The sequence below is a fragment of the Ochotona curzoniae genome, unplaced genomic scaffold, assembly GCF_017591425.1.
Source record: "Ochotona curzoniae isolate NIBS_2020 unplaced genomic scaffold, NIBS_Ocur_1.0 contig_46, whole genome shotgun sequence".
In the NCBI taxonomy this organism is placed as follows: Eukaryota; Metazoa; Chordata; class Mammalia; order Lagomorpha; family Ochotonidae; genus Ochotona; species Ochotona curzoniae.
The window spans coordinates 218,497-236,598 of record NW_024466340.1 but is presented as its reverse complement, the minus strand read 5'-3'; the positions used below and the strand labels follow the sequence as shown (position 1 = coordinate 236,598).

At 54.7% G+C, this 18,102-nt stretch overlaps 1 protein-coding gene across 1 annotated transcript; it reads left to right on the top strand.

Moving 5' to 3' along the window:
• The first annotated feature begins 4,415 nt into the window (after window positions 1-4,415).
• On the top strand, window positions 4,416-17,314 carry HSPB8 (heat shock protein family B (small) member 8). Its single transcript, XM_040986870.1, has 3 exons — window positions 4,416-5,149; window positions 10,465-10,528; window positions 16,356-17,314. Exons 1-3 carry the CDS (start codon window positions 4,783-4,785, stop codon window positions 16,513-16,515), a joined length of 591 nt encoding a protein of 196 aa, XP_040842804.1. The 5' UTR covers window positions 4,416-4,782; the 3' UTR covers window positions 16,516-17,314.
• The last annotated feature ends 788 nt before the right edge of the window (window positions 17,315-18,102 follow it).

Sequence of the window (18,102 nt, the reverse complement as noted above, 5' to 3'; positions counted from 1 at the left end):
ATGGGTAGAGAAGCGGCAGGAGGGGAGCCCTCCCTCAGATGAGAACACACTTGACCGTCCTGTTTGAGGGACACAGAGGTCCATGGGGACCAGAGTGAGAGAGGCAGCCCCAGCAGGGAGCCTTGCCCTTCTCCCTAGAATTCTGCATTGTCCCTGCTGTGGGTGGGCTGACGTGCGTACAGGAAAGCGGGAACACTGGCCTCGCTCACTGTTTCACCTCCAGCCCCGGGGTTGGTTCTCCACACACAGAACTTAAAGAATACAGAACAAGTGAGCAAGCGAGACTCCCGCCCCTGCACCTGAATGGCAGGGCTGGGGACTGGGGCTTCCCAGCTTCACAGAGCCAGCAGTACACTCGACACAACTCACCCATTCCCTCCAATGCTGTGGCCAGGCCCAGGGCCTCTGCTGCTTTAATACTGGGTGACCATATCAGAGCCCAGTTCACGGTGTTGCCCATATGACAATTGTGTTTGTCCTCCCTCCAGGGTACAGCAAAGTACCAGGGCCAGTCACTGGTAAAGGACAGGGATGGGGGTTTTCAGCTCACAGGATGGGAGACTCACAGTCTGAGACTGGGCTGGGCCTGGGAGGCAGATGGGTAGTGGGTCGGCCGCTGGAAAAGCTGCTCCTGCTGGCAGCATCCTGTCCATGTCCTTGGGGGACTCAGAGAAAGCCATCTGGATTCCCCCCTAATGACCTAACCCCATCACCTCCCAAAGGCACCCATGACTGCCAACACCAGCCTCTTGGTGCCATGCACGTAAGGTTCTTAGGGGCCAGTACTTTAACACGTGGGCCCTTAGTGGACACATGACATCCTGTGCAAACCACAGCAGCTACACCAGGCTCCATCCTGGTCTCCACGGAGCTCTCCGGACCCTCTCCTCCTCCTAGCAGAGTGCTGAATGGTCTGTCAGTGGGCTTGGGGCATGGTCTCACTCCTTCCTGGGGCCCTCCCAGGCTGTTCTTCCTCACTCTGCAGGACAGCAGCTGTCCTAGGAGACGGGGACTTGGACAGATGGTGGGATATGGGCTCACAGGTGCTGTGGCCCTCAGAACTAGTGACCCTCAACTCCAGATGTGTCCCTGTTTTCCTCTTAGGCGGCCACCACAGGGCAGCACTGTCACCTCCTGGGGGGTTGAGCTCTCTGGTTTGCTGGAAGCAGATTCGCCATCGGGAGCAAGCAAGGAGATCTCAGAGGTCGGGCAGAGCCCCCCAAGAACCCCTGGCAGGTGGGTTCTAGCACTTAGAAGGCACAGAGAGAGGTGGGGCCCTTACTGTCCCCGACCTGCCCCTGGCTCTCTTCCCCCTGGGGACACCCACAGTAGAGAGGGACGTCCACATGGCCAGCCCACTCCCCCATCCTGGCTCTGGCCCAGTGACAAAGACATGAGCTGACACGGATGTCTCCCAGGCAGCCTTGCTCCCATGGCAATGCTTCTCCTGGCAGCCCCTGTCCCACTGAGACGCAACACCACTGCTGAAAGGTTCCAGAGAAGGGAGTTCAGTTAATAAAGAGAGACATGGGTTGACCACTGGGCACTCACAGATGTGGTCCACTGGCTGGACCCAGGCCTGGCTGGACGTACAGTGTGGGCCACTAGCACAGCCACCCTGGGACAGCTCCATGGGAGGCGTGGGAGCCAGTTGGCACAGTTCCTTCTTTGGGCCTTAGATCTTTCTGCTCTAAAATGTAGTTAACAAGGGAACGACTGCCTCAAAGGGCTGTTACAGGGATTAAAAGAGATCTGGTTTATGGGGCATTTAACAGAGCTTGGCCCAGAAAGGTTTCCCAGTAATGGCAGCGATTTCTGCTGTTGGGTTGCTGCTGCTGTTCCCACATGTGCAGCGTAGTTAAGAACACAGGCTCTGGGGCCGGTGCTGTGGGGCAGCATGTAAGTTCACTGCCTGCAGAGCAGGTTCAAGTCCTGGCTATTCTACTTCCTGACCAGCTTCCTGCATATGGCCTGGGAAAGCAGGGGAAGATGGCCCAAGTCCTTGGGCCCCTACAGCCACATGGGAGACCCAGAAGCTCTTGGATTCGACCTGACCCAATGCTGGCTATTGCTGAAAGTGGGGAGTGAACCAGTAGCTGGAAGATAGACATAACAAATTGACCAATCCATATCCACATACGTGTGTGTGTGTGTGTTGTGTGTGTTACCTCCCTCTCTCTGAAACTTTCAAATAAATAAATAAAAATTTTAAATAAAAAAAAACTTTTGGAATTGGTTAATGTCACGTGTTCCCTCTGATATAAAGGCCACCCTTCAATGAGCACAGTCCTGGCAGTGTGCACACACACTGCTGCCCCACAAATCCACCTACAGCTTCACTCCAGCCCAAGCCTCTCCCACCCACCCAGACACATCAGATCCCCACCAGCATACTGCCTCCCGGTGTGTCACACAGTCACACGGCCATCCTCCCCACACCTAGGCTTCAAAGCCAGGATGGCCCTGCCCGGCTGTAATTGCAGAGAGGGCCGAGGCTTCTGACGTCAGCCTGAAGCTTCTAGGCTGATGAGCTCAGCCTGGATCGAGTGGGCCAGTGACTCCCTGTGTGTCACGCCTGCTGGAAAATGGGTTGGGGGCAGGGCAGCTCACCTCCCATTCCTGGCTGGGGAGGAAGAGGGGGATGCCACCGGATTGGTCAGCTCAGCCACGGAGCAGCTAGGATTCAGAGTTCCCATCCAGGCCCTCCCCGCAGGCAAGCACCAGGGGCACGGGACAAGAGCAGTAAGGTGGTGAGGGCTTGGCCCTGGGCGCCCATGCCACACTGCCTGCTGAGGCAGGCCCAGGCAGCCGGTGGGTGACAGTTCTATGCTTTGTTATTTTTAGCAAACTGCCTCACAGCAGGCACTGCTTAGATTTTCTAGCCACTTCCCAACCTCTGACTCACTGAAGGCCGAAACACCCCCACCCCACAAAGAAGGCGGAGCCAACGCCCCCAGGGGGCACAGATCAAAGACCGGAACCCAGGTCCAAGATTTTGTTTGTTTTAAAGGCCCGAGGGGATTTGTAAATACCTTCTTCCAGCTGTACTGGACAAGCAGAGAAGCAAAGTACAAGCCCTTTTCCTGGGCTCCAAGTGTTGGCCCTGGGCACAATCCCCCACATTCGGTCACACGCACGAACACGCCATGCCACAGTTTGCTCAGCTGCGAAATGGGACACCGCTGGTGTCCATATCTGACAAAGTTTGGGGAGGAAGGAGGATCCAATTCAATGAGCTAATCTGGTAAAGTCCCTGGAACTAGGCCCAGCATGCAACAAGTGTGGAAGGAACGAGAGCCTCCGCTCAGGCTGCTAAGCGCCACGTCGCGCCCACGTCACAGGTGGGAAAGCAGACAGCTGGAAAATGCCTGGGGAAACACGAGACGGATTCACACTTGACTGTGTAGGTTCCCTGCATGGCCCAACTGTAGCCAGGCTCTTTAGGCCCAGCTGCGCATTTTCTTACAGAAGCTGGGTTTTAGGCGAGAAGCCACTGAGTTGGTTGAGCATCAAACCGCGTCCTCTCCACATCTCATCAGTTCCTCAGCCAGTAGCTCACCCCACACCCATCCCACCTCCAGGAGGTGCCTGACCCTATCCTTGCCTGACTCCAGCAAGAATCCTGCCCGGGTGGTTCAACCAGAATCCCTCTTAGCAATGTTCCATGCCCTGAGCTCTCCCCAGGCTCCTTCCTTAGGAATCCCAAGCTTTCAGTGCCGTGGAGGGAGTTGAGGCTGATCTTTCCCCTCTGTTGCAAAATGCAAAAACACGTGGTCCCTGTTTCTACTGCCACTGTGTCTCCCCCTCTACCGATTAAATCCCGTGTACTTTCCTCCAGCAAGCACTAGGAAAGTCTATGTTCAGAAAAGTTACATGGACTTTTTTTTTTCCTTGTTTGGTTCTCTTCGCTGTTCTATAAAGACACTGAGGCTTGGGAGAGCCTGGAGCCGGGATTACAACTCAGACTCACCTATCTCCAAACCCCACTAGGCTCTCTCACCCCTTTTCCCTTCTGCAAGTCTCCTTGCCAGCCCCCCCCCCGGGGGGGGAGAGGCAGGCAGCAACACGCCCCTGAGGAAGGTATTTGCAGAGGGTGACCTGAGCCCTCAGCCAGGCACAGGGTTATTAATAACTAGGCGGCCAAGCCCTGCTCCCCGGTGGGCGGAGCTGAGCCCGGAGGCTAGGGGAGGAGAGAGCTTGCCGAGGGGCTGGCTGAACTTGCACGCCTCCCCGCACCGATCCAGTCCCGGGGCCCAGCTGTCCCTGGGCGGGATTCTCCAGAGCTGGTTCATCACCTCCCAATACTCCTGTCACAGGAGGCACTGCACTGTCACTGCAGCTCCGCCCCCAGCCCCCAGCAGCGACGAATAAATAGCCGGCTCCCAGCCCAGAAGCCAGGAGAAGTTTCTAGGCTGGCATCTCCGGAGTTTATAAAAGCTCCTGGCTCTGCTCTGGAGCTCGCTGGCTCTGGCTGTGTGCCTGGGTAGCCTGCAAGGACGGTGGTTCACTGATCTCCGGTGAGAAGGCGCTGAGAGAGTCCTTGTGAGCTTCTGCTGGGTTCCCTTCTGGGGGCTGGGACACTCCCCGCCCCTCCCCCGCCGCCACCTGCTGCACACTGGGCCCCCTCCCCACCAGGGCCGTGGATGGTTCTGCTCCTCCCTGACTGAAGATCGGGGGTTTTCTGGACGCCCGGCTTGGCCCTATCACCTTGCTGTGTGACCTTGGGCAGGTGGCCCCTTCTCTCTGAGCTTCCATCTCCCTCCTCTGAGCTCAACAGCCACCATGGCCGACGGGCAGATGCCATTCTCTTGCCACTACCCCAGCCGCCTGCGCCGGGACCCCTTCCGGGACTCGTCCCTCTCCTCCCGCCTCCTGGATGATGGCTTTGGCATGGACCCCTTTGCTGATGACTTGACCGCCTCGTGGCCGGACTGGGCTCTGCCCCGGCTCTCCTCGCCATGGTCTGGGACCCTGAGGTCAGGCATGGTGCCCCGGGGGCCCACTGCCACGGCCAGGTTCGGGGTACCTGCTGAGGGCAGGAGCCCCCCACCCTTCCCTGGGGAGCCCTGGAAAGTGTGCGTCAATGTGCACAGCTTCAAGCCCGAGGAGCTGATGGTGAAGACCAAGGATGGCTACGTGGAGGTGTCCGGTGAGTTGGGCGACAGGGTGGCAGGGGGACCCCTTAGAGGCCAAGCTGGTCATGGGCAATCTCAGGACTTTGGAGTGCAGCCCTTCAAGCTGGCTTCGCATAGGGAAATCTCTATCTGCCTGCAGCTTCCTGAGCCACTCTGAGTTGCATCACTGGGAGCCCAGGCAGGCACACAGGGACCCAGTGTGGGTATTTTGACCAAGTTGACTGAGTGGGGGGAAAACAGGCTGGGCAAACAGACAAGGTGTTTGAAGCCCCCTTAGATGGATAAGCAGTGTAGACTCTCTGAATCACAGATGAGGAAACCGAGGCACCGTCGTCATTTTAAGGACATACATGGGTCACCTTGGTAGAGAGTTCACTTCATTACAGGCATCATGCTTAGTGCTTTGGTGCCCCAGCCACCAGGAGCCCAGTCCTGTCGGTTTCCTTACCAGGCAGAGAAACTGAGGCACGAGGAGGTTCGCATAACTGACTCAAGGTTACTTACTGAGGGCTCAGCCCCCTGGCTGTCTGGGATTGGGAAGGAGGGTTGGAAGACAGTTGCTTTCCTGGGCCAAAGCTTGAGCTCTAATGCCCCGTTCCCCTCCTCCCTTCGGCCCTGACAAGCCCGGGGCCTCATCCCACTCTGCAGCTGCCCCAAGGTCAGGCCGTGAGTCAGCAACAGGGCCCGAGTGTGGCCTAAGCTGTGTCCAGAACTCCTGGCCCAGCCCGGGGCCCTCACACCTTCTGCTTACCGGGAAGGTGGGGGTCAGGGGACCCCCTGGGAGAAGAAAGAGAAGGCAAGAGATTCATACGCTACTACCCTGAGCACAGCAGAGCGAAGCTTTTCTTCATTTTGCTTCTCTCTCCAATTAACGTTCCATTAGAGTGTGTGTTCCCGGCAGCGGCAGCCTGGAGAGCCAGGAAATCAGTCAGAGCCTTTGCAAACACAGGCTGGGCAAGGACACGTCCCAGCACTTAGGGGCCGTTTCAAAGCTGCCAGTGGCGGCAGTGGTGGCAGGGTTGTAAACATCAGAGGTTTCAGGCGGGCAGGCATGTCTGGGCCAGGGCCACACGCTGGGGCCAGGGGTCCAGGCTGCTGAGCTGTCTGGGCAGTCAGGTGCTGGCTTGCAACAAGGCCGCAGGATGCTTTTGTCATCCTGAACTGAGTGTGGGGGTTGGGAAAGGCTCCACTCAGGGTAGCTGTGTCTCCTGGGGTGAAGTCTTAGGATGGGGTTGGCATGCCAGGGGTGGCTGCTAGGATGGGCTCATAGTGTGTGTGATATACAATGAATGCTGGCTGGGACCATGCCATCAAGCTAGATGGGAAAGGACAAGAAGGGCTTGTCCTGGCCTGGGTGACATAGAGTGTCCGTCCCGTGAGGATGGCCATAGCCATCTGCTGGAGCTCGGAAGCAGGTGGAAGATGCCCCTGCCTGAACTGGGGTCCCGAAGCTTTCAGGGTGTAGGGGTCTCTCCCAGCCCTGAGGTCCCTCCAGGAGCCCCAGCCAGGGGGTCTTTTTCTCCCTCTACCTTTGAAAGTGCTTCTTAGCATCCCCAGGCTGGAATCCCTACTATATCTCTTCTGGATCCCAAGATTTAGCTGTGCCAAGGAGCCTTACCTTCCACATCTGTAAAATGGGGTCACTGAGACAAAGACCAAGCCATGTGAACATGCTGGGAGTAAGGTTCCCTGAGGACCTGCAAGGGCTTGGTCTCATTCAGGAGACTTGGGACATCAGACTGACGCCTGGGGCTTCATCAAGTACAGCTCTAAAGGGAAGTGGTGGTGTGGGGGGGGGTCAGATCCCATCTCCCATCTCACACTGAGTGATGACAACCCACCTGCACACTGCACAGGCCCCGGTGCTGGACACCTGCCTGGGTCAGCTGACTCCCCCTGGGGACCTCCTGAGAAGTGGGGCATGAATTTATCACTTGCCCCACTTTCCAGTGAGGAAACAGAGGCCCGAAAACTACTTTCCTGGGATAGTGTTTGAGATGAAGACTGGAAGACTGTGTTGAGACGGCTGGGCTTGCCTCTGACCGTGGGGCCCTGGTGCTCAGTTCCCGCTGTTCTCAAGTCTCAGCTTTGCTTGTTTCTCTGAGACGGAGTTGGACTGAATTGGTTAACTACGAAGGTCCAAATTTGAGAAGGCACAAGATGAAGCTTAATTAGAAACAGATCTCTCTGAACTCTGCCTTATCTGAGCCTTGTTACAGCTGCTTGTGAGTCTCTAACAGCCAGCCCTATCTTACCTGGCCACTCCTTCCAACAAAGCTATTGGAAAACGCTGGAATAAGATCATTTCCATCCTGCCCCACCCCCTCCACCCAGCCAGAGCTACCAGCCAAGGAACCGTCTCTTCCTGGGCCACTGGACCAGAGTCTGGCTGACAAAGGATCTAGAATGCCTCAAGGGCCTGATATTCGCCTCTTCTCCATAATCCCAGTGTCCCAGTGTTCCCTGGAAACAACTTCCTTCTTTAGCTGGGCCAATCACACTCCCTGGAGAGTGAATGCCTGCTCCTGGTAACGCCCTGAGGCACAGGGTGCCAAATCCTTTCTTCTAAAAATCTGAGTAATGGACCTTTGCTCTTTGCAAAAGCAAAATGTTTTCATGGCAGAAAAATCTATACTGGGAAACAAAATAAGAAATTAAAAATTACCCATAATCCTTCAACTGCCTAGCATGTAAATGATATGTAAATGAAGTATCAGGAATGATACCTCCCCCCCAAGAGAAGCAGATAAGACCCCCAGCAGCCCAGAGACCCTCCCCTCCCTGATGCTCAGACCCCCATCTGGAGTGTGGACAGGGAACAAGCCATCCTTTCCCCCCATCAAAATAAACCACAAGCCTCTGCTCCCTCATGGCGTTCCTACAGAGGTACAGTATGATTCTGTGACTCCCCATCCTGGTGGACTCTAAGAATCCTTCTTAGCACAGAAAGACCCAAGGCCCAGAGAAGGGCAGGGATGTGCGAGGTAAGGCCAGAGCGCAGACCCCAGCCCTTGCTCCGAATCTTGGGTGCAAGCTGCATGACCTGAGCCAGGTCCCTAAGCTTCTTGCCTTGGTGTTTCCCCATCCACACCACGGAGACAAGCAAAAACAACAGTTTCCTGTGGCCACTGTGACAGTTCACGGAGCCAACACCAGCACAGTGCTCGGGAGGGGTGACTGGCAGGGCAACAGCCTACATGCAGGGTCCGTGATGAGAACACCATTCAGTCCGAGTGCACGCCATAAGGCAATGTGCCTCAGCTGCCACACATTGCTTCTCAGTTGCCCTGCCTTGCACAGGCTAAGAAAGTTGCAGAACCGTGTAGCTGAACAAAAGCATCATGCTCAGAGTCCACACCGGACACAGGGTTGGCTCTCTCCTGTGGTACATAGCAAATGCTGCCCTGAAACACGACATCGTCATCAGGTTGAAAAAAAAAATCCAGCCGGGTACTGTTAGTGCAACTTCCCTAAGATCATTCGCATCACCCTCCTCACCTCCAGGGCAACCAGCACACGCAGCAGGAGGATTCCGGGATGCAAAAGGGCTTAGTCAGAGGCTCTGGCCTGTCCCCAGGGGAAGCAGGTGTCTGTGGGACCAGGCTGGGGGGGGGGCGGGGACATCCAGCCCGGGGTGACCACCAGCCAGTGCCAGAGGCGGGCAGTTGGTGGTCACGGAGCTGGCAGGCCAACCCAGCTCTTCAGAGAGCAGTGGAGTGGTAGAAGAGCCTGTTTTGGATGTCAGCCGTGCCAAGGTTTAAAAATGAATTCCGTTAACCATGCCGCCTGTCTTCTCTGCTTGGGCGTGGCAGGGGTTGGCCGGAGGGGGGGAATAAATTTGGCAATACGGATCAATCCTTAGGGATGACCCAGCCTGGAAGGTAATCCTACAGAAGTCACGGGATCTGGTAGGAAATCCAGCTACTACAATGTTCCGAACGATAGTCTCTTCCTGTGTGGGAGGCCTGCTCAGTACCCCCAAAACAGCCACAGAGGGGGCGAGCTATCTCCCACTGTTGCAATGGAACTTGTATAACCACTGGCAATTATTGGTTCAAGAGTACTCAGTAATACAGAAAACATGACTGTATTAGCCAAAGAGACAAGTGGTTTTATGCAGCATGGCCTTATTTCATAAGTGTGTGGTGGCCTCCTCTAACATGTGCACATGTGTGAGAAACACCAAAAGTTCTAGAACATGTGCAAACATGTTACCAATATTTTCCTCCGGGTGACATAATTAGAGATGGTTTTGACCGTGTTGTGTGTTTTCTAACACATGTTCATAGAATCATAAATGTGAAGGAAGAATGAATCACAAAGCAGAGTGAGACGATGCAGCCGCCTGTATACCATCAGCTTAGGAGGGACTGGGCTGCAGGAGCAGCAGCCAGCCCACCAGGGCACTTCAAGGGTGACCCTGCAGCCCTGGAAAAGGCTTCCCTGTCTGCAAGGGTTCCCGGCCCTGGAATGGGAGGCCCACAGATGTGGTAGTTCCCATAGCCCAGCGGCTCCACCCAGCATCCATCCTGTTTAAGGAGAGATGAGAGATGCTGTCCAGGCCAGCAAACGAAAAAACAGCGTGCTCTGCTGTATACACTGCAGGATGGAAGGTGGCGAGGGCCCCAGCCTCCTGGGAGTTTTATTTCCCTGCCTTCCCATGCAGGGTGGGGCCAGGCCCTTTCCTGAGAGAAGCGCTGTGTGCTGTTAGCTGGCAGAGAACTAAGCACAACTTCCTTTCCTTGTTATTCTTTCATTCCCAAAGGGAGAGCACGTGGCTCTAGGAGCCAACTCCAAGTAGAACTGACAGTAGCCAAAGGCAGAGAAGGGGAGAGGGACCCCGACCTTGGCCCCACTTCCCGGGGAGCTGATGCCAAGCCGTGCATGGTCCTGCACCTGCTGGGTGATGTCTCCCCTATCAGAAAAGGAGGCAGACAAAAGCCCCTTATCAGGATGAGGAAGGGATTCTGCTAGTTATAAAGTTGTGTTTGTGGGGAGAACTTGGCATGGGACTCCAGTTCCTTCTTGCCACAGGGGGACGATGGAGGCCTCCTGGCTGGTTAGGAGAATAAAGCCCGAGTGGGACGCAGGGAAGGTATACTGCAAGGGAGCTTCATTTCCCTTAGCTCCTATGAATGACAGTTGACTGGCCATAGCCCGTAGGTACAAGCCAGCCTGTGAGGTCTCAGGGCTCAGACTGCTGCAGCTTCCATCCCCACCCCTCAGCCACTCGCGAAGGCAGGTGCAGAGGCAGGGTCCTGAATCCAAGACCTGAGCTTTGGATGAGAGACACAGCACCTGACGCCTGCCCTTCCTCTCTGCCTTCCAGGCAAGCATGAAGAGAAGCAGCATGAAGGTGGCATCGTTTCCAAGAACTTCACCAAGAAAATCCAGTGAGTAGCCGGACTGTAGTGGTCTCAGTGGGGACCTGGGGGCTGGGGGAGGACTGCGCTTGAGATCTGCTCTCTCTCTCTCTCACACACATTTCTCCTGCTCTTTAACAATTTGTTGACTCGTTTATGTATATATCTTTGTTGGCAGCCATGCTGCTCTGGAGGGTGGGCAGACTGGAACAAAGGAAGGGAAGGGCTGAGCCTGGGGACTCGGGGAAGCAGGCTGAGCCCCCTCACAGTAACGGGTTTGTGGCGTGGGGATATCGGCTGATTCACAGGACAGTTGCCCGGCGCTTGGCGTGCACCTGCTCCTGTGCCAGCAGCCCTCTGCTGTATGCACCTGGGCTCCCACAGACTCTGCCCAGCCATCCTGGCACGTGTAAGGGTGTGCATCAGGAAAGCCTTGTGTAATTTCCTCCTTACACAAGGGGGGAAGCACAGGACTAAGGATTTCACCACTGGAATTCAGAACAGCCCCAACCACATCCCCTGAGCCCGGGTCCTCAGTTGTATCCCAGAGCGTGTAGGGAATACTGATTCCAGCCTGGCAGACTTATCAGCTGTAAAGGAGCCACCATGGTGGCACATGAAGGCTCTCCCAAGTGGCCCTGTTTTACGATTCCTGTTGCTGCTGCTGCTATTAAATCCTCACTCCAACACCCAGTCCTGGCACTGGCACAGGACGGATGGCACCAGCTGGGGTCCAAGGCTTTCTTCAGCTTTGGGATTCTGTGATCCTGTGTACCCTGCTTCGTGCTCAGTCCCGAGCCTCTGAGCAATTCATGGAAGGCTGTGGATGCTTCCTGATAAGCAAACACACCCATCTGCTTTCATTCTGTGCTTGCTGGCATGCCTGCTGTCCACCCAGTGACCCTTGCTCCTGCCTGACCCAGCAACAAGATCAAACACAGCTTAGTAGGGAAGGAGGGAGCGAGAGAGGGGAGAGGGCTGAGCTAGTGATTCATTCCAAATACTCAAAGAAGATTCTGAGACAGAGCCCCAAGCAGAGCAGTGCTGTCAAAGGACCTGAACGGGGAGGATTACGAGTCCGCCACTTATGTCATCTCAAGCAGACGGCCATTGCTATGGGTGTGCCCAGCCCTAATAGGATGTGCTGGCATGGGCCAGTTGTCAATACACACACAAACTACTTCTCTGAGCCTCTCCTTGCCTCCCAAACCATGTACCCTCTGCTGCCAGTCCTGGTCACCCCAAGCCTGTTCCTGCGCCCTTGGGGACCTCCCCACACCCCACCAATCAAACTCCAGGGTGGCCTTCCAGCCATGCTGACAAGGCAGGGTCCAGCTGGTTGTTAAATATTTTGTTTCTATTTCTGGATAGAATTTTTTTTTCAAATATTTATTTATTTGAAAGGTAGAGCTAGAAAGAGAGATCTTCTATCCACTGGCTTTCCAACCAAATAGCCACCATGGATGGCCAGGGTTGGACTAAGCTATGGCCAGGAGCTGGGAACTCCATCTCAGTTGCCCGTGTGGCAGGTGCCCAAGCACACAGGCCACCTTCTGCTGCAATCCCATGTGCATTAGCAGGGAGCTGGCAAGGAAGTGGAGCACTTGGGGATCTTCCAGTATTCCAGTATGGGATGCCCTAAATGCTGCAACTATTTGGGGCTTGGACAAGCAGGTGGAAGATCTCCATCTTTCTCTCTCTCCCTCCCTCTTGTGACTCTACCTTTCAAATAATACATCTTCAGCAGTATCATGGTATTATGGTATGGTGTCATATTATGGCATGGTGTCCATGGAGGCTCTGACAGCATTCTTGACAGGTGTGCAGACTGTGACACAGATGGCACTCTCCTAGGGCCAAGCATAGCAAAGCCCATGGTCTCTTTCCCACTGTCCTGGTCCACTAGCCATAATTTACACAGGCCTGAGTGTACCAATTACACTCTGTCCCAGGCCTTAAAGCATCATGGCCAGGGTTGGACCCAGCATTGGGGGGAAAAGTGACTCTTCTTCAGTTCTTCTCAACTCATTTACATCTCAGTGGACAGACTGACGGCTCACCCAGTGCCCCTATGCCTTTGACCCCTGTAGTGTCTCTCACTGAGCGGTTTCCAGGCTCAGGCCCTTATTAGGCTGCTCGTGCCACTGTCTGCCTGGAGTTGCCTTGCTGGCTGATTAGTGGATCTACTTCCCAACTGCCTTCATCCACGAACATTTAAGCCATGAGAATCTGGCTGCATCGGAAAGGGAAACATGCTGAGCCAATGATGGGACAAGCCTGTGAGTGCAGAGGGCCAGAGCTCAGTGAGGAGTTTGGCCGGGGACCATACTGTAGGTGCCTCTAAACAGCCAGGGAAAGGAGGGGCTTGCCAAGTGGGGAGGACCTGCCTTAAATGTCACACCTGCTTTTCTTTATCAAGACAAAGCTCGTTTGTCTGAGGTGTGACCAGCACATTAGGTATGGGGGTACTTCCAAAAGGGCCTGCGAGGTGGAACTCAGGGAGGAATTGATATTGCGTGAACCAGGGTTGGAATCCTGGCATGGGAGGGAACCCGTGAAAATGGAGGATGAAGAGGAAGGCTTCCAACAGGGTCACCACTGCTCATCACACTGAACTTCAGTTCCGTGCCACATATCATGTGATGTCTCCAGAGCATATCTGTCTTGCGAGACGAAAAACTTAAGTCCTTTAAGCATCTCTCTGCTCCCTACTTCCCCAGCTCCTGGCAGTTGCCATCCCACATTCTTCTCCTGCGAGTTTGACTATTTTAAAATCTACGGAAAAGCGAGACCACACAGGCTTGCCTTTCTCTGCCTGGCTTACGTCTTCCCCAACTCCCTGCATGTGAAGGCAAAGACTGGGATCCAGGATCATATTCCAGCCGTGAGCTCCACTGAGTCCCACCATTGCTCCCTGAGACTATGCCCTCATCCACAAGAGGGACTTAATAACACCGACCCAGCAGGGCACATCCTAGGACTCCATTGGTTGCAGAATTGATAGCGGAGAAAACACGCAGCATGCAGTGTCAGATTTGCCTTGGCTCTGAGCATCCTGCATCCAACTCTCCCAGTCCCCCAGCTTCCTGTTGTCCCATCCAAGTTGGGAGTGGGAAAGAGACCCTAATGAGACAGGCAGATTTCAAGATTTCTGTCTCTCCATCCCAAACCTTGTCAAAATGGGGCCTTTGGGACCAACTTTCCAGCCCCCAGGCAAACAGCTGCAGCATCCTGCCTGCAGGGAAATCTCGGAGGAGCCTGACTTGACCAGGCCCTGTCCAGTGGGAACTGCCCTGTTCTCGCCTCCTGAGACGGGCTCAGCCTCGCCCCAGATGCCAGCCTGACTCCAGGGTATCTGTAGCCCCGAGAACCCAGGGGTCCCTGTGCCCTTGGGAGATCTCAGGCCTGTAGAGTCTTTAGTTATACCTATTCCCACGGACCAAGCCCTGAGTGAACTGCGTCACACGCACCCTGTCACTCCTGACAAGGCTCCCATCTGTGAGAACAGAGGCCCCAAGTGGTGAGGCGTGTTAGTAGAAGGCACCCACTTACTCCATCACAGAGCCAAGGCTCCGGACACCCAGGGCCAACGTAATAGCTCAGTGCAAGTCAAATAAAGCCGCTGCCTGGCACATGACCTCTCCCACGTGGGTGGCAGGAGCCCAAGCACTTTGGGCCCACACCCACTACCTTTTCAGGTGCATTAGCAGGGAGCTGGGTTAAAAGTGGACCAGCCAGATTTGAACTGGTGTTCCAATTTTGGATGCCAGTGCCCCATTGTGGTACAGCTGAGCCAGCAGTACCACAATTCCAACTCCTGCAAGGCAGTTCTCACCCCTCCCCCAAAAGGCAGGTGCTATGATTGCCACCCCCTTTACTGCTCGGAAGTAGCTGCAGAAGGGCTGGACTACCAGTTCCAACCCAGACAGTCAGCAGGAATCCAAATCTGAAGCTGGTTTACGTGCCCAGAAAGCCCATGTCTGGACCACAGCCACCCTGTGGCACTGCAGCCAGGTGGCCATTGGACTGGCATGCAAATGGTTAAGCAGAGCCAACAGTAAGATGGAGGTTAGAACTTCTGGCTCTGACTTTGTTTCCAAAGCTTGCCTTGGCGGCTGCCCAGGCTTTCTCCTCCCATTCCCCACCTTCCCGGCAGTGCTCTGGCAAATCCCTTTGCTTCCTGGTTGGCAAGGCCTCCTGCGGGCATCTCATGGGACTCCAGGTTGCAGTTCGCAGCCAAACCAAACTCCTCCTGGGCCCCTCTAGGAAGGGTTCTGGTCAGGTGGCAATGGGTTTGCCTCCTGCCCGGGTTATTTCAAGACCTCTCCCAGTATTTGTAATGGGCAGGACCAGCCAGGACCCCTGGGAAGATACAAAGTGATTGAACCACCCCTTATGGCTTCACCCCATGACTGCCAAGTCTGGTTGCCAGGGGTGGCAGTGGGGCCCCACAATCGGCCACTGCAAGCCTGGAGTTCAGAATCCCCAGACCTGGTCCTGCTTGTCCCTTACTGGCTACAGGACCTTGGCCTCAGGCTCCTTTCTGAACCTCCTCCTATCCCTCTGCATATTGGGAGTGGGGGGTGGAAAGACCTGACTGGTGTGGTGACTGTTGGCAGCTAAAGATGGTTCTGGTGAAAGGCCATGCATGCGCAAGGTGCTTAGAAGTTAGCAGCGTCCCAGTGGGATCAACCATAGGCTCCCACAGTCCCAATAGTTGAAAAGACCATATCCTATTCAAAATAAAAGAATCCAAAGTTCATGCAAAGACTGCAGCAGAACTAAAGCCAATTTTATGTTCAGAAAAAAAAAAGTCTCTTCTTGGGTACTTTCTCGTAACTTGAGATCTCTGTCATCTACGAAATGGGCACGCTCACTCTTACCTAAGAAGCTGCTTACTGGACTCTCAGTGAGCTCCCATTGGGTGATGGCTCTCCACTCAGATGGGGGAACAGGACAGCTCTGAGCTGCTACGAGATGGTACGCTCAACATCGGGACTCCTAGCACATGTCACCACCTGACACCCCTCCAGCTGCCCAGTGCCTAGGTGCCTCGCTCGGCCACCTAGTCCCCATGAGGGGATCTTGGACTCAAGCACTGCCCGGCACGCGCAGGACACAAGGAGAGGTGTTACCTGTTGTGACCCATACCTTGCTTGTGTGGCACCCAGGGATGGCAGCAGGTACCTTTTCGCCAACCCCACAGTGGGGTGCCTGGGTGGGAACCCCAGCCACGGCTCCCTTTAAGTGACGAATCTGCAAGGGTATTTGGACTCAGCTATCCTAGCACTTCAAATGCTGTCTGGGTTGAACACAGGATTCCTGCTACAGCTGACGGCGGCAGCGTGGAGCAGGATGGAGGCTTTCCGGGAGCACAGAGCTAGAGAGGGGCACGGCCAGGATTCAAATCCTCCCCAAGGCTAAGCCCTTAATCAAAACTAGTTTTTAAGTTTTATTTATCTGAAATGTAGAATGATGGGAGAAAGCATGAGAGAGTCAGCATCCATCTGCTGGTTCATTCTCCCTCGTGTTCACAACAGCTAGAGCTGGGCCAGGCTGAAACCAGAAACCCAGGACCCTGTTCCAGGTCTCCCACATGGACAGGGTTGGCAGGAACATAAGCACGTGGGTCATTATCTGCTGCCTTCCCAGGTGCATTAGCAGGGAGCTAGACTGGAAGCAGAGTGACTGGTACTTGAACCGGCGTTCCTATGGGATGCTGCTATCACTACAGATGGTGGCTTAACCCGCTGTGCTGCTACACTAGCCCCTCCTCCCCAAATCTTTTCTGTCAAAACAATCAGTGTTGTAGCTGTGTTAAAAATAATGTATGAATGAAATCTTGTGCTTCTCCTAGGATTCCTGCAGAGGTGGATCCTTCAACAGTGTTTGCTTCCCTCTCCCCAGAGGGTCTGCTGATCATCGAAGCCCCCCAGGTCCCGCCCTACGCACCATATGGAGAGAGCAGTTTCAACAATGAGCTGCCCCAAGACAGCCAGGAAGTCACCTGTACTTGAAGCACCCAGCTGGGTCCTACCCTCAATCCCTCCCCAGCCCAGAGCGTCTCTACTTCCATCTAGGCTATGTTACTTTAGCTGAACTCAGTTTTCAAGGCACTAAAATGTCAAGGGGTGGGGGTCGGGGGGATGACCACAGACTCCCTGGATAGTGTAGCAGTAGTTCTCATGGCAACTGGGCGCAATTGGCGATTGGTTGCCTTAGGCCAAGTACTGGTTTTTCCTTGACTTTTCTTTTTCTACTTTGATGACAATGTTGCACCTGCTGTTGTTGCAAAACCCACCGCAGGGGCCTTCCTGGTTCACACCCTATCTGTCCTCACTGCTAAGGTGAGGACTGCTTCGCTCTTTCTGGGGACCTGCCTATCACCCAGATTCCCACGCTGGCTTTCTGTTTCTGTGCCTGCCACGTGGTCTGGTTGAGGAAGCCCAAGGGCTTGGTCCACTTTGGATGCTCCCAGCTCATAAAAAGCCATGGACAGACCTTCTGTCCTCACGTGGGGCTTACCCACCAGGGCGGTCTTGCCCTTTGCCCAGACGTTGATAGCATGTTGCTGAGGACCCCAAGGACACTGGGAGCCCCGCGGTTCTTTCTCTGGCTAAGGTCCCCCTCCCTTTCTCACGTCCCTTAGGTCCACATTGGGATTTTACCATGGGGATGTCTCTAGACAGCTCCACCAGGAACCAAGCCTGGCAGACAGGCTAGTGGTATTGTGTGTCATTACTGTTTGACTTGTGCTGTTGTGGAGGGGGAAATGACAGTAAATCATGAATCATAATAAAGGAGTTGATGTTCTTAGCCTGGTGTGTTATTCACAAGGACTCCTCCAACGCAATGTTGCTCACATACACAACCTCGGCTAGACTTGTGTTATGGCTACAAGTCACAATGTCTAATGGGAAGTGGCTTTAACAGCACAGATATCTGTTGTCTAATTTCACCAGAAGCTTGGAATCGGGTGATGACAGAGCTGTTGTCACATGCTGTGGAGCCAAGCCCATATAATTGCCGTAAGGAAGGAGGTGTTAGCAGAGGCTAACATAGGAATGGCTTGGGCACGTCACATGGTGGCAGGTGGCCTGGAACCTGTCCCTGTGTGCTTGGTGTTTTAAGAATTAATGAGGAGAAGCTCCTGCACTGCTTCCCAAGGGTTCCCCCAGGCCACCCCCCCAACCCACCTCAAAAGATATCAGAGCCACAGAAGAGTCCCCGAACACCCATTCTGCTCCATTCAGTACCAGCAGCCAACAGCACAAGCCACTGCAGCTGTCCACAAGGAGTGCACAGCCCAGGTATGGAAAGAGACCAAATCAGAGAGTCTGGCCCTTATGGGGAATCTCATCTCACCATGTGTGCAAGACAGCATGTTGTGTGCCTCACGTGTACCAATAGACACCACTTCCTGCCAGACCTGTGACTGAGAGGCAGCACTCAACTTCATGGTACAGACAAGAACACTGTCCCCAGTCCCCTCAACCCTGGCAATCTGGAAGCCCAGGCAGCCAGCCTCTCTTCCCTCTTAGCTACAACCCTGACGTGCCTTTCTCCTATTGAAGCCAAGTCCAAAGGTGCCCTAAGTGTCTGTT

Coding starts and splice junctions, on each gene's coding strand:
- HSPB8 (XM_040986870.1), top strand. CDS start 4,783: ATGGCCGACGGGCAGATGCCATTCTCTTGCCACTACCCCAGCCGCCTG. Junction 5,150..10,464: donor TGGCTACGTGGAGGTGTCCG/GTGAGTTGGGCG, acceptor TCTGCCTTCCAG/GCAAGCATGAAGAGAAGCAG. Junction 10,529..16,355: donor AACTTCACCAAGAAAATCCA/GTGAGTAGCCGG, acceptor TGCTTCTCCTAG/GATTCCTGCAGAGGTGGATC.